Below are 16,486 nucleotides of genomic sequence, written 5' to 3'. Positions count from 1 at the left end.
TTAGCATGTCCAGCAATTGACCACATGTAGTAATGCCGTTGTTTGTGCGTACAACAAAATTTATGATAAATATGATGACTTTTTATGTTTATTCGCCAGCTCCCTTACTTTTGCAGCAATATACCTTTGTCACCTGCATACGGATTTTATATCTCTCAGCTGATTCGAAATGATTGACCACTTTCTACGTATGAACAATTTCTAAAACAAGGTAAGTTCTTGACAAAGAAATTGATGACGCAAGAATATCCGTAGTCTCGTTAAAGTCATCATTTAGTAAGTTCTATGATCGATACAATGACGATGTCAATTTATCATTAAGTCAAATGCTGACTAGCGTTTTTCATACTGATTGCTAGGCCATTAATTTTATTGTCCACAGATTTTTCCGTTTTTTCCCAACATGACAAAAAAGCACAAGGCGGGTGTGACCAGTGGGCAAGGGATGCTCATTTCTCTATGGCATCTGATCCCACCTCTGATGTTTTGGAGGTCCGTGTTTCCTCTGCTCCTGTTTTTTATTGTCTAATGGGTTTGGGGGTTAAATACTGTTCATTATCTCCACATATATCATCGTCTTGAATATCCCAGATGTTTTGACATTTTGTTGATTTATCTATGTTATGAACATTTTACAACTTTTATTTTATCTAGCTATTTACTAATTACACCAGCAAAAAACATAAGGCTACAGAACTGACATATTGGTAGGAAAATAGCTAAACTAAAATGAAAAAGGAAACAATAAATACGATTATCAATATTTATCAGTGCCACTGCCACATATAAAGTTTCCTGTTCTTTCATGTACATGTACCTACTCAAAGGCTCGTCAGAATCAGAGCGTTTAATTTGATTTAATTAAATACATTACTGGAAACAGGAAAAAATGGAGTGTATTTGGTTGTTTAGATTGTTAGTTTCGATATTCCTTTTTTGCCCAAATGCATGGGGTGAGTATAATGTAAAATATCAATAATATATGTACGAGGACAATTGGATAATTGAACATTTTCAAATATTTGTATAACCTGTGACTAGAATGCGATACTTGTACGAGAATGGTCAGGATATTTTCATTATTTGTACATTGATTGGAATACGATATTCGTACGAGGACGTCAGGATGGTTTTGAGTATTGATGTAACGTGAAGCGGTCACCCTTCCAAGGGAGAAACAGGCTATTTGTTGCTTAACTTGCCTGAAATATAGGGAGACTCTACTGCATCACTAGGAAAGCTTCTTCTCTAGTGGATTTCCCTTTATACTGTCGGCTCTACTTCTCACTGCTCAGGGAAGCTTCGACTCAAAGCTAAGCATTAGTTCTCTTTGAGTGTCTTGAACTCTTCTTGAAGCTACGGCAACCAATGCCGTTCCCGGACACGAAGTCCGTACCTGGACACAAAGTTCCAGCCTTGGAGCTTCCTGAAGCAGATCGGAACCTTCAGTTACGGCAACCCCCTGCTGTCCACAGACACAAAGGCTGTATATGGACACTAAGTCCAACCTCTTAGACTTCCTGAAGCAGGACACTAGGCACCAGAGTCACTACGCTGACACCAATTTTGTAATGTGGAAGCGGTCACCTATCCAAGGCAGAAACAGGTTCGCCGTTTGCTGAACTTGTCTGATAGAGAGGCTCTACTGCATCACTAGACAAGCTAGTTTACTAGCGAGACAGTGAAGTTCCCAATACTGTCCGCTACATTGATAATATTTGTACAACGAAGGTCGTGAACTTTTTAAATATTTATGTAGCCATTGAGTGGAATACAATACTTGTACGAGGATGATCGTGAATATTAATATAATATTTTGCAGGTGGTTGGTCTTTTTGGAGTGACTGGACGCCGTGTTCTTATCCCTGTGAGGGAAAAACAAGATGGAGGAAGCGGCATTGTATGACTCAGTTTTGTAATGGCAACTACTACGAATATGAATACTGTCGGCCCCAAGACTGCTTACCAGGTAACTTTGAATAATACAATTTATGAAATATGATGTGTTTCTTACTGACCCCATGGTAATAACATTAGAAAAATTTTCTTTTAGAAACAAAACCCCCACCGGTGGCTTTTCGACAAAATTTCAATAATTCTTACCTCACAAAAGAAACAAAGAGGTATGTCAAGTCCACAGTTCGGGAAAGTTTAACTCTCCCACAGAACAATTTTCTGAAGAAAATCACACGAAAAAATGAGAAAACCACAGCTCTTTTTTTAAACGAAAGCAATAGAAATATTGATAAGCATGTAACGAACATGAAAAGGAAAATTCAAGAAGTTACCATCCAAGCATCTCGGCCTGAACAGAACAATATGAATGCTAAACAAAAATTTCAACCAACTTCCAAAGAAGAAGGAAAAGGTACGGTAATTCGTAATGAAGCTTTTATTCAAATTGTAATATACAACATGGCTCTACGGCTAAGAATCCTATTTTGTTTATTTATTGATTGTAGGAGAAGACCAGATGCTTTTAAAAATCACCAGTTTATTTTTAATTCACCACTTTTGTAATTTTACGATATATTTTCAGGGGGAAATGAAAAAGTTGTGATTCTGGTATCTGTTCCCATTCTAACAGCATCTGGAGTTTTATACACGATCGCTAAAATCTACAAAATGTAAGACATGAATGACATTAGTTTCATTTACATAAGAAAATATGATATCGACCTTGAAATAAGCATATTTTTACCATAAAGTGAATACATGTACTAGTAATGTATGAAAGTAAGTTCGTTTAATGTTTGTTATCTTTCAAAAAAAAAAAATTGAAGTATAATGCAAGTTATTTAAATTGTCATATGTCCAAACATCATAATAAATAAATGTTGTTAACGTTGTTTCTTAATTAAAGAAAATCATTGATATGTTTTTAAAACATCAGAATAAAAAACAGACAAAGGAAAGCCAAAGAAGCTACAGAAAATACAAAAGAACAATGTCATTCCCCGCCTGCAATTAAGATTTCTTCCACAGAAGAGGAAAAAGAAGTACGAAAGTATGATTACGTATCCTATGACGATATAAGCAAACGTAGTTCATCCGATAACAGCTCGCCTTCTCATAGCTATGTCTATGACGTCACTTGGAACTAAGACCAACAAATCGAATAACCAAAGCATAATTTTATTTATCATTGAATATCGCACGTATTGATGGTTTTATAACGTGATGCAAGCTTTGTTTCAGTTTAAATGTCCCCGTACAGTAAATTAGTTTATGTATTATATACACTTTATTTCCCTTTGTATTAATATTTACAGTTCATTTAAGAGATGGATTTACTTGTTGAGAAATTAATGAGGACACGAACTATGACGCTTCACGTCTGCATATTTCATTCGCGTACCTCATGAATTCTCCCAAATTAAATTCATCTCTTTTATTAACATGATTTTTCTGAAGATGATATATTTGTCATTTAACGATCAATGTAGATGATTGGGAAATAATGGAAAAATACGTCGACAATTCAGTGTATATATATATAATGGATTAACAATAAGTATGAAAAACGTCAGTTAGCATTTGACTTTATGATAAAATGTATTTGCTGACAATAACTTGCCTCGTTTTAAAAATTGTTCATAAGTAGAACATACTTTTGCGTATCGAATCATCTAAGAGAAATAAACCTTGTATTCAGGTGATGAAGGTACAAATATGGCAAATTGTTTTTTATGCTATCGAATGTCATAAATGTGTTTGGCTTTATATAATTCTTTATTTTTTCTTTATTAATGTGTATTTATTAGTATGTATTTTAAAAAGTCATTTACAAATACTCTAGTTTTATTTATTAAATATATGTAAAACGTTTGTAAATACAAGAAATATTGCAGCATTTCATAGAAATGAACAAATACATAGATTAATACATAATAGTCATCGTGTGAAAATAATCTTATCCGTATTTATAATTATGTATATGTGTATTTTTTCCAATAAAAACTTTTTATTCTGAGAATATTTTTAGTATTTCAGCATAATAGGAAAACCCCACATGTATAGAATTGTAGACTAAAACTATAAATCATACTTAGAAAATGAAAAACGCACCCTTCCTGAATAATATCTAAAACCATTCCATATATTTATTTTGGTCTTCTGCCTTGTTTATAATTAGGGGATTAAGCATCGATCATAAAAAAAATTACGTCTCTGAGATTGAAAGATTAAATAGAAATACAATTTATGTATTTTATAAAATTTCAACTTCCTCTGATTAATCTCGTCCTCCTATAAGATTTTTTTTTTAGATATAGATAATAATAAATAATTCTCAGTATATGTAATATTCAAACTGATTGAACTTGAATTAAGATCTTAAACAAAAAAATATTTTTGAAATTGAATAGAATAAAATAAAAGGATTTTTAAACAAGATAATATGTAGATGTTATATAGGGGATACCTGATAAAGAAATACCAACCACAGAACACTTAATACAAAAAAGGTTACTTACGAACACCATATAAAGATTTGTCACCAACAAAATACCGGATAGATAGATTTGATTGAAAGGTTTTCCCCAAACCACTGATACAGAAATGTCACCCACAGAACATCTGTTACAGAGAAGTTATCCACAGGTGAATGAGATATCTAGAAATACCAGATAAGTAATATTCACGCTCAAACGTCAAACAATACAAAGCTGGACCAGATCAAATACGGACTTATAAAACATCAGAGGTGGGATTAGGTGCTAGGAAGGAATGAGCGTCCCCTTTACCAAATCAACCCATTGAAGTGGCGAACATACACTGACTATAGAAAGTTAAAGAACATTAAGTCGAGATGAGCTGACCCAAGTAAAAACATTATTTTGTTGAGATGAAATTCAGTAAAAGACCTCATGTTTGCTGTCAACCGCATCAAACGATGATAAAAAAATGATTTAAACATTGCTTATAGAAATAATTCAAAAGAAATTGTTTGCAGGTACTCTAAAAGAACTGGTTGGCAGATGACTTTGAAATATCTCCTGAATAAAAGAATATATACTCCCCACGAACAGTTGATGGAAAAATAAACATGAATTGGTGATATAATTATGTCTTCCCTATTTGTCTCTATTTTCAGAAATTTGATTTATCATTGTTGTGCACAATCTGTAAATATATAAGTATGGCACGCCAAATTCACAAAAATGAGCAAAACATAGTTTCACAGTCGATAAACTAGGTTTATCGGTTGTAAACTATAGTTCACGGACTGTAAACTATAGTTAACAACGTTAATCTATATTTTACATCTGTAAACCATAGTTAACGCGATAATCTATGTTTCACAACCGTAAACTATACTTAACATCGAAAACAATCATTTGCGATTGCAAAACATAGATTATCTGATAAATACAGTTTCACGATTTGTAAACTATAGTTTACAGCGTTAACTATGGTAAACGATCTGATAAATATAGTTTCACGATTTGTGAAACTATGATTAACAACTCATTGTTGTGCACAATCTGTAAATATATAAGCTTTAATGTAAGTGTCTGTATGGCGCAAAAACACAAACACTGTTAAATTCTATATTTATTGTATATTTAGATATAAAATCAACTGAAATTGAATATTTCCCATTTCGTTTTTATTTTACAGTTTATAATTTATTTGCTGGCCACTTTCCCGTCCTTCCTTAGGAAGTTAATAATCAGTAGGACCCCGGCCACTGAGTAGAGTAAGAAGGCCACGACACAGAAAGCCCAGCCCCAGGACAGGTTGTTCAGGAAGGCCGCATAGATCAACACGGTCAGCAAGATAAAGCCACCTACAACATTAAAAATTAAATATAGAAAAAATATGAGAAGAGTTGTGCAAAGAGCTTATAAGTGTATATGCAATGTCCTCTGGTCAATTTATTGATTTTTCATTATATAATATAATTAAATATGTTCGATTCGAAACATATGCTTAGTTTCTCATAAAAGAGACTTATCTCGTTTCTCCAAAACGCTTGTTTTTGTAATAATATGCGCAGAGAAATGATTTTCAAGGTTTCACTATTTATGAACACGTTTATTGGTGCAAGAAATTTCATAATTTTGTTAAAGCAATATAAAAGGACTCATATAACTGCCAATGGTTTGACTGCTTGATGTCCAGGAGTAAAAAGGCTTTGTTTTTAAAAATATATTAATTTTAATTGTTTTGGTCCAAATACTCAAGCTTAAGGGAGGGCAATGGACTATCTTTTCTCCTTTTAGTTTGTTTATCAATGGTCAACATAAAAATGGATGAGATTGGTTCAGCAGTTTATGAGAAACTGAAAATTTTCAAAAGTTTGTGTTCACCGAGGGAAGATGCACACGATGGACGAAATTTCAATTATTTGTAATTTATAACTGAAAGGGATAAATAATTATAAGGCAGCTTCCACACCAGGAATGAAAACCTGATGAATTTGAACAGATACAAACCTGTCACAAAACACGTGACCACAGCGGCGATGTACACGATATAAATGCTAAGCTTCTCTACGAAGATATACAGGACCAGGAGGACTATGGTAGCGATGGATCCTATAAACCCAAAGGCAGCAAAAGTCCGGGAGGCCTCAAACCAACCTACAATGGGGAGTATGAGACATACCGAACAATCAGAACTAAGGTAAAAATCAAAGTACTCAGAAGTACAGAGAGCCGGGCTCATTTACAGAGTAGAATGGATTTCTTACATGAATCATGTTTATATTCTGATGAAAAAATGATTTTAAAACTATCAATATAAATGATAAGACACTGACAGTGAGTTTTTCAATCCTAATACCACGGTCCGATTTTGTCAGATTCAGAATTAATCTGGTACCGCAGCTGAATATAGGATCCGGGCCACAATTAAAGGGTGATGGTCAAATGGCTAAAACGTAGCACATGTAGGAAATTCATATGCCTCCCTTTCAATGATAAAAATAAAAATAGCTCACATGTTTTAGATACTTTTGGGGTATAGAATAAAAGTAGAGTGTCTAAAGTTTACAATGATATGCAGCATGGTGCATTTCAAGCAAAAATTATGCCTAGAAATATGAATTGAAAAGAGCATTCATTTGGTTTGTTTACACTTTTTGTGCCAAGCGAGAGCTATCCTGAGGTCATGACGTCAGAAGTTTATTGATAACCAGGGAATTCCACATTCAACACCCCTATTTCTGGATGTGAATATTTATCTGACACATTGCTCTATCATGTGGTCAAAGATATTTTGGAAATGAAGATTTTTAAAAAAGTTACAAAGAAAATAAAACACATGTTTTTACTATATAAGTCTATATGTAAGCTAATTGTGGTCCGGGTCCATGTAAACAAACAGGCCAGTCTGGTTCCCTCTTCTGCTTTACCTCGTATGTGTAGAGAACTACGGTAACACTGATTATTAAAAATCCTTACGCTAATGAACTATGTTCTTTGACTTATGAAGTTTTCAAAGTCATTACTACTAATGTTTATTTTATATATATAAAACTTCGTTTTATTTTTGTTGCTTTATTTAGCGTTTGTATTATCTCAAAAGCGGTTGAAAGTAAGAACTATATTTTTGCACGTAACTTTAAAATGGCGACTATTGGGTCAACATCCTGCCTTGAACAGGATCACATAAGCCGGCAATTGCTCTTTGAGCAATAAGCCCGGCTAATAAAGAGTTAAAGTTTTCAAAAATCCTTACCTTTATCGTTTCATGCGAAATGATGTAAATCTGAATAAGTAACAGTGTGGTGTTGACTTTGGCCGATTTTTTAATATATAAAACCTGCCCAATTGTAAAGTTAATGGATAAACTTTAAATTTATTGCTTTATTCGTTCTCATATCAGACTTGATTGGTTTCATTCCCTATCTGCAGCTTATCTTTTCGAATAAATTTCTCTAAACAAACATGGAAAATACCAAAGTAATGATTGCCATGAAAATAAAATTGCTGTTTTGCATAAGAAAATTCATTGAAATATGTTTAAATTTTTACAGAATGTTTTCTTTATTTGAAAATAATGTAGGAAAAACTTAATAAATATTGTTTACTATGTTTACAATTTGCAATACACAAACTGATGTTTGAATCCGGCATCCCATTTGTTCACTATGTCGTGGGGACACATAAGATAGTATTTAAAGGTATAGGTACATGTGTAAATAAACACCTTATTATTAATAAGGTAAACTCTTAATTGATATTAAAAAGTAAAAAATAAAATAGCAATGATATATAAATACTTACTCGCCAGATTCTTAAATGAGTAGTCCGTGCATTCTGAGTCAATACAAATTGACCATAGACCTTCATGGTAACTTTTCAATTCAAACCAATAAGGTACAGAGAAACCGATGAGATTGATAACGAAAGCTGCAATCACTAGAACACATGATATTTTCAAAAACAGTGGAGTGTCTATTACTCTGTCTTTGATTCCCATGATGGACAAGAATGCTTCCGACTCTAGGTTTGTTCGTTCTCAAAGTTTTGTCATCACAACCGTATGCATAACAACTGATTTTATGTACCATGGAGTCCACAGCGACGTTGCAGTTGAAATTTCTTTCTTCCATTCAAATTTCTTATCAGTGTTTTGTAAATTTTTCCTTACCCGGGTCCTACAAATGAATGACGTATAGATAATCAATTTAGAGTTTCCCTTTAATTTGACCCTTTATTATGATGTCGGACTTTTATTTTGTTAATCAAATTCTGTGTTTACCTACAGTGTCATTAATCAAGGTCCTGATTTTCTTTCACTAAATTCCATCACTGGACGCTCTTCCTGTGTATTCCTGTATTTTATTTTATTGATGTAATGCTGTCTATTCTATGCTTCAATATTTTCAATAAATATTTTTGTTTCTTGACTTAATGAAAAACATGGATAATGTACAGTGATTGATGCCATGTAGAAACTAGAAATCAACACAGATCTTTGAGCAGGGCACAAACATAAACCCCGTAAACTCCAGGTGTAATCAGGTGTCTAGGGGAGTAGGCACCCCTTGTTCTGTTGACCAGTCACACCCGCCGTGAGTCCAGCTTCCCTTACTTGTGCAGCAATATACCTTCATCATCTGCATACGGAGTTTATTTCTATCAGTTGATTCGATACTCAAGGACATGTTCTACGTATGTACAATTTATAAAACGATGTAAATTATTGACAAACATGTTGATGAAACAAGACTATCAGCAGTCTCGTATAATGTCATCATTTCGTAAATTCTATGGTCGATAAAATGACTTTCTCAGCAAATGCAATCTATCATTGAATCAAATGCTGACTTTTTGAATGCTAATTGTTAGGCATTTGTTTGCATACTGATTTTTCTGTTATTTCCCGATCATGACGAGGAGCACACGACGGATGTGAACGGTCAGCAGGGGATGCTCACTCTTCTACGGTACCTGATCCCACCTCTGATGTTTCGGAGGTCCGTGTTTTCTCTGTTCCTTTTCTGTATTGTTTATTGGACTTTTGAGCTTGAATATTTTTCGTTATCTCCATATATTTTATCCAATATATTAAATTCTGCTGATTATTCTGAACTTGACCTATTTAATATATTTCATAATTTTGAAGCACAAAATTATATTTTATCAATTTGAAGCATAAAATTAAATGAGGTGAATAAATTCATTTATTTACAAATGTTTAATAAACCACGTTTCTGCATATAGATAGATAAGCGATTTTTATTTGAAAATCTTATCTAAGCCCAAAAGCTCATGATTATTTTCAGATGATCGAAGAAATATGGAGGACATGATATATTTATTCTTGATATTACTTTCAAAAACAGGTAGTGTAACCATTATACATCTTTAAGTGATAATATAAATACGTGTAATTTCAGCTCTAGATAGATAATATGCTAGTGTCCTACTTATTCTTCGAAAAAAAACTAGAAGAATGTAAGCAAAACTATGAATAATACACAAAACTCAAAATTCTAAAATTGAATTTCATATTAAAAAAGAATGCGATCTTCCTCACTCTTATGTATTCTTTTCTGTTCTTTTGAACATATTCAGTTATATCAGTTAAAAAGCAAAGTAGGCCATCAAATAATTCAGGGGGTAAAAGTAGAATTTATGTCATGGAGTGGTTGTTTATTGAACAATAAGTCAGAGAGGTTCGTCTGTTATGAAGAAAAAGTTAGAGAGTAGGTGTTTTATGTAGAATGTCAGGGAGAAATGATTAATACGCATGCAAAGCTAATTGGTTATTTTCATTTTCTTATTATTTTTTTCAAAAATGTGTATTTACTTACTGGCGTATGTATTTCAACGAATTTCAAAACAGTAACATATAATATGTAAAATTAGGAAGTCAATTAATAGATTTAATTTCATTGGAATTTTTGATTGAATAGATTGAATAAGGTTCGATTTCTTATATTTCATTCAGGTTTAATTCTCTTTCAGTGCTCTGTCAGTTTTCTGACAATGTGGCATTTACTTTGGGGCAGACCAAACATCTGTACCTCAGTCATGGCGAACAGATAGCCTATAACAAAGTTATCACAAATATCTCTGCAACGTTTGATCATCAGGGATCTTTTATTTGTACAAACCCAGGAATTTATGCCTTTCACTTTTTCTCATTGGCACATACCCAAAGCAAGATTTGGATAGAACTCTATAAGAACACGAACTATATCTGCTCTGTGTATGGGTATACGTCACACGGTTATGCAGATGCTGGAAATTCTGTTCTGCTTCATTTGAATTTAAATGATCACGTGAGTATCAGAACTCACCAATCGTATAACACGACACTCTTTGGAACAGACGACGAGATTTACACCACATTTACTGGAATTTTACTTTCTTCTGACGAATTCGGTAAGGCCTCCTTTCAAATTCATGTATATATAACATTTGTTTTCAAAAGCGCAAATTATCTTACTATTTATTTGTATCAAATGATGCCAAACATATATCTAGTTATTAATCAAATTTTATTTTTCGCAAAATATGGATTCAATTTATTTTACTATGCAAATATAATGATGATTTCCCTTTCAAGTAGACATACACGTTTGTAGTATTGTGTTAAATGTTGTGATTTATACTTAGATTTCTTAATTTATTTCAAATTAAAAAAAAACTAGATGCTGTCATGAGACAGTAATACCCGCACTAAGGTGTTTGCCTCTAAATACACGCTCCTACATATTGGGCGGCTTTCCAAGGAAATAGTCAAAATAATTCTATAATTTACATGTATTAATCAAATTGATTATGAAATTCTCAGACCCTGTGACCTATAACTCAGAACCTCTTATATTTATTTTATATATGCTTAATTCATTATATACCAGTCTGAATTTTATTAATGATGTAGATTCATGCACGGATCTGTCGGGGGGGGGGGGGGTCAGGGGTCAGGACCCCCCCCCCCTCTGGAATTTACAAGGTTAAAAAATGTATATACTAAAACAAGGAAAAAGTTACAATGGACCCCCCTTGGAAAATGCAGACCCCCCCCCCTGGTAAACACGAATATGTGTAAAATAGGTATGAAAAGTTAAACATAGAAGTCACCACTACCCCCACCCCACCTCCACGATATAGGTTTTTGACGTTTGTTTGAGATTTACTTTAGGTTTTTTTTATGATAGTCAATTTCTGGGATAGGATTTTTTTTGCTTGAGGTGGACCCCCCCCCCCCCGGTAAAAAAAATTTCTGGATCCGTGTCTTAAATTAGATTTTGATATATGTTTTGCTCATAAAAGGACCTTTTTAAATTTACTACCCCCCCCCCCCCCACCCCATTCGACACCACAATCACACAGCACATACTTTTTGGAATAGGCTAGATGGAAAAGGCTTTTTATCGTTTGTAATGAATTAATTTAAAATTTGTTCTTGTACTATACATGTGAACATGTAAATTTCTACATCACATCACGTTGCGTCACCCATTAACATATTTATAGATTAAACACCATTTGGCACACCTCGGCCGATTACCACTTCATCTGATAAGGTGACGGAATCGACGAAAGTTCGCCAAAATGGCACATAGCTGCAGTCTGGTGTGCATTGGATTAATTCATTTTGTGTTATAATTGGATTTATATTTCATGAAGTTTACGAGACACAGGGAGTCGGTAAGTAGAAGTTTTAGTATAGTGGGGGGTAAAAATACACCTAAACGATTAGGTTAAAGTTTAAAAGTCAAAGATCATCGCATGCCACACTAGACGAATTTCATATTGTGAAGTTATCTCCCGTTGTCGATATGACATTCAATTACTGGCAAATACTGGTGCGGATCCAGAATTTTTTTCGGGACTAGGGAGGGGGGGGTTCACATCTCAGTCAAAAAATTCCAGCCCAGAATTTCGTGACAAGCAGGAGAAAAAAAATGAAAACAAATAAACAAATAAAAAAACAATGGTAGTGAGGTCAATGTTTTCTAAGTTTATAGGAGAGGATGTCAAGAGTCATTTTTTACTTGCTACAGTATATAATCTTGTTTAAATAACAAAGCAAATGCCAGATGGGGGGAGGGGGTGGGGGGATTCCAATCTTCCTACCCACTTCCTGTCCCTGAAATAACAATCTATTTTGTGATTCCACTTAAATAGTATATTTTTTTCCATTTGACTAATTATTATACATATTTCGTTTCTTGTGTTTATAGTATGTCTGTCTATAAGTCTGCAAAAATTAAATCCTAGCTAGCTTGCCCATAAGTTTTAAGTGGGATGGGCTATACATATAGCTTCCACATTTTATAGGTTTATTTCTTGTGACAATTTAATAAGACCTTTTATTTGGGTACCATTAATTTTTACCTCTGATCGCTTGACATGGGATACACATTTTTACAAGAAAAATACCAAACTTTAAACTCTGCCTAAATTTTGATCAGTAGGTGCTAGGGCTTTCATACTTATCATGACATATTGTATTCATTTTGAACTGTCAACAGGTATAAATATGTTTGACCTTGACCCTAGAGTTTGAACCACTTAAAAAAAAAAATTAACCTTGGCAATTAACTTTTGAACAGGAATTACTAGAAATTTCTGTATTTAACATGTGCATTCCTTGTGACAAGACTTTCTTCTGATACTAACAATTTGAACCCTTTGACCTTGACCTTTGAGTTTGACATATATTTGAGAAACTTCAACCTTCGCCATAGGCTTCCATACTGGGACATCAGTGTTTCACAAACACATCTTATCTTCATTATTATTTGGTGGTGTCTCCATATGAGGGAAGATGTACTCACAACAAACAAACAAATTACTAAAGAAAATATAAAACATAAATATGTTGGTCATGCATATCTCTGCAGGAAAAAAACAGCTTTTCAAATACTTTAACCATATTGTAACCCTTTCAAAACACTCATTTGAGCTTTTTTGGTTTCCTTAGCATATAATGTCTGTCGTGACGTGTTGTCCATCTGTTTGTCTGAAAACTTTTTACATTTTTAACTTCTCTAGAACCACTGGGCCAATTTTACCCAATTCATATAGAAATATGTACATTTGTATGTTAGACTCAGTCCATCTGTCTCAAAAAATTTAACCTTGGTTATCACGGTCATATCTACTGAATGAGAAGAGACATTCATATTAAACTTATGTATTAGTATATTTACCTGTGAGAATGGCATGTTTTTTTTTTTTTTTTTTTACATGTGACCTAGAAGTTTGACCAACTTGCAAAAAAATTGAATTGTTATAAATTCATCATTTTGAAAGAGAAAAATTAGGGCATTCATATCATAATGCATGTATATTATTACCTGTGATAAGACCTTTCCAAATAAATCATGACTTTAACACTGTGACCTTGACCTTGAAGTGATCAAGCCTAACCTACTTTTCAAAAATGTTGCATTTGCTTAAAACTTTTGATTGAGATGAGATATGACTCTCACATTTAACATGTACATAAATTACTCATAAGAATTCAAGGTGTTTCCCAGCATGCGGTGTTTTTTTATGCGCCCGAATTTTTTCGGGCGCATATTGTTTTTGTCCTGTCTGTTTGTCTGTTTATCTGTTTGTCTGTTTGTCTGTTGTCAACTTTAACCTTGGCCAAAACTTTTTAACCATAAGAGATAGAGACTTCATATTTATTATGCATACTCCTCTAATAAAGTTCTTTCAAATGACATCAAGGTCAATGACCTTGTGACCTTAACTGTGACCTATATGCTAAAAATAGGTTTTTCAACTGTTTGTCATAACTTTTGAACCATAAGAAAAAGAGAGTTCATAATTAGTATGCATTCTCCTCTAATAAAGTTCTTTCAAATGATATCAGGGTCAATGACCTCGTGATCTTGACTGTGACCTATATGCTAAAAATAGGTTTTTCAACTGTTTGTTATAACTTTTGAAGCATAAGAGATAAGGACTTCATATTTGGTATGCATACTCCACTAAAAAGGTTCTTTCAAACAACACCAAGGTCAATGACCATGTGACCTTGACTGTGACCTTTATACTAAAAATAGCTTTTTCCACTTTTTGCCATAACCTTTGAACCATAGGAGAAAGGGACTTCATATTTGGTATGCATAGTGCACTGATCAAGTTCCTTCAAATGACATGAAGGTCAATGACCTTGTGACCTTGACTGTGACCTATATGCTAAAAATAGCATTTTCCACTTTTTGCCATAACTTTTGAACCATAAGAGATAGGGACTTCATATTTAGTATGCATACTCCACTAATAAAGTTCTTTCAAACAACACCAAGGTCAATGACCATGTGACCTTAACTGTGACCTTTATACTGAAAATAGCTTTTTCTACTTTTTGCCATAACTTTTGAACCATAGGAGATAGGGACTTCATATTTATAATGCATACCCCACTAAGTAAGTTCTTACAAACAACACCAAGGTCAATGACCTTGTGACCTTGACTGTGACTTATATGCTAAATTAACTTTTTTTCGATCTTTGCTGCCGCCGAGTGCATAGTATTTCACAAACACATCTTGTTACCCCTTGACCTTGATGTTTTACATAATTTTCAAAATATTTAACTCTCCTAAAAGATAATTAGGCTTCTGAGTAACATTAAGGAAGACTTCAAGGAAGACAGAGCTTTTTGCACAAAAAACGTCATTTTCCGACCCACTTTGACCCCCCGGGGCAAAATCTAAATTCCAAAACCTTACTGCATATCTACATGTCCCCACCAACCATCTCCCAAAAGATGATTAAGCTGCTGAATCAAATGTAAGAGGAGTTCAGGGAAAACAGGGCTCTTTGTATGAAAAACGTTATTTTTCGACCCCTCTTTGACCCCCCGGGGCAAAATCAAAATTGCGAAACCTTACTGCACATCTATCTGACACCACAAACCATCCCCCAAAAGGTCATTAGGCTGCTAAGTAAAATGTAAGAGGAGTTCAGGGAAGATGGGGCTTTTTACATAAAAAACATCATTTTTCGACCCCCATTTGAACCCCCGGGGCAAAATTAAAATTCCGAAACCTTACTGCACATCTACATGACACCACCAACCATCCCCCAAAAGGTGATTTGGCTGCTGAGTAAAATGTAGAAGGAGTTTAGGGAAGACGGGACTTTTTGCACAAAAAACGTCATTTTTCGACCCCCATTTGACCCCCCAGGGCAAAATCAAAATTCCGAAACCTTACTGCACATCAACATGACACTACCAATCATCCCCCAAAAGGTGATTAGGCTGCTGAGTAAAATGTAGAAGGAGTTTAGGGAAGACGGGACTTTTTGCACAAAAAACGTCATTTTTCCACCCCCATTTGACCCCCCGGGGCAAAATCAAAATTCCGAAACCTTACTGCACATCAACCTGACACCACAAACCATCCCCCAAAAGGTGATTAGGCTGCTGAGTAAAATGTAGAAGGAGTGTAGGGAAGACAGGACTTTTTGCACAAAAAACGTCATTTTTGACCCCCATTTGACCCCCTGGGGCAAAATTAAAATTGCGAAACCTTACTGCACATCTACATGACACCACTAATCATCCCACAAAAGATGATTAGGCTGCTAAGTAAAATGTAAGAGGAGTTCAGGGAAGATGGGGCTTTTTGCATAAAAAACGTCATTTTTCGACCCCCATTTGACCCCCCGGGGCAAAATCAAAATTCCGAAACCTTACTGCACATCTACATGACACCACCAATCATCCCTCAAAAGGTGATTTGGCTGCTGAGTAAAATGTAGAAGGAGTTCAGGGAAGATGGGACTTTTTGCACAAAAAACGTCGTTTTTCGACCCCCATTTGACCCCCCGGGGCAAAATCAAAATTCCGAAACCTTACTGCACATCTACATAACACCACCAACCATCTCTTAAAAGATGATTAAGCTACTGTGTAAAATGTAGGAGGAGTTCAGGGAAGAAAAGTGTGACAGACGGACGGACGGACGGACGGACGGACGGACGGACGGACATGAGTAACAACAATATACCCGAACTTTCTTTAGAAAGTGCGGGTATAAAAAACCTTTACA

General features: G+C 34.3%; 1 protein-coding gene across 1 annotated transcript; it reads right to left on the bottom strand.

Annotated features, from left to right (window-relative positions):
- Positions 1 to 5,585: 5,585 nt before the first annotated feature.
- Positions 5,586 to 8,524, bottom strand: LOC134261519 (uncharacterized). The gene is made up of 3 exons (XM_062743949.1): positions 8,235 to 8,524; positions 6,441 to 6,587; positions 5,586 to 5,791 (listed from the first exon to the last, which is right to left on the bottom strand). Exons 1-3 carry the CDS (start codon positions 8,428 to 8,430, stop codon positions 5,631 to 5,633), a joined length of 504 nt encoding a protein of 167 aa, XP_062599933.1. The 5' UTR covers positions 8,431 to 8,524; the 3' UTR covers positions 5,586 to 5,630.
- Positions 8,525 to 16,486: the final 7,962 nt, after the last annotated feature.

This window comes from Saccostrea cucullata, unplaced genomic scaffold, assembly GCF_032062105.1.
Source record: "Saccostrea cucullata isolate Sc308-1 unplaced genomic scaffold, CSIRO_AGI_Scuc_v1 ctg12208, whole genome shotgun sequence".
Taxonomy (NCBI): Eukaryota; Metazoa; Mollusca; class Bivalvia; order Ostreida; family Ostreidae; genus Saccostrea; species Saccostrea cuccullata.
The sequence above is the reverse complement of the archived record's forward strand: the minus strand, read 5'-3'. Positions and strand labels throughout refer to the sequence as shown.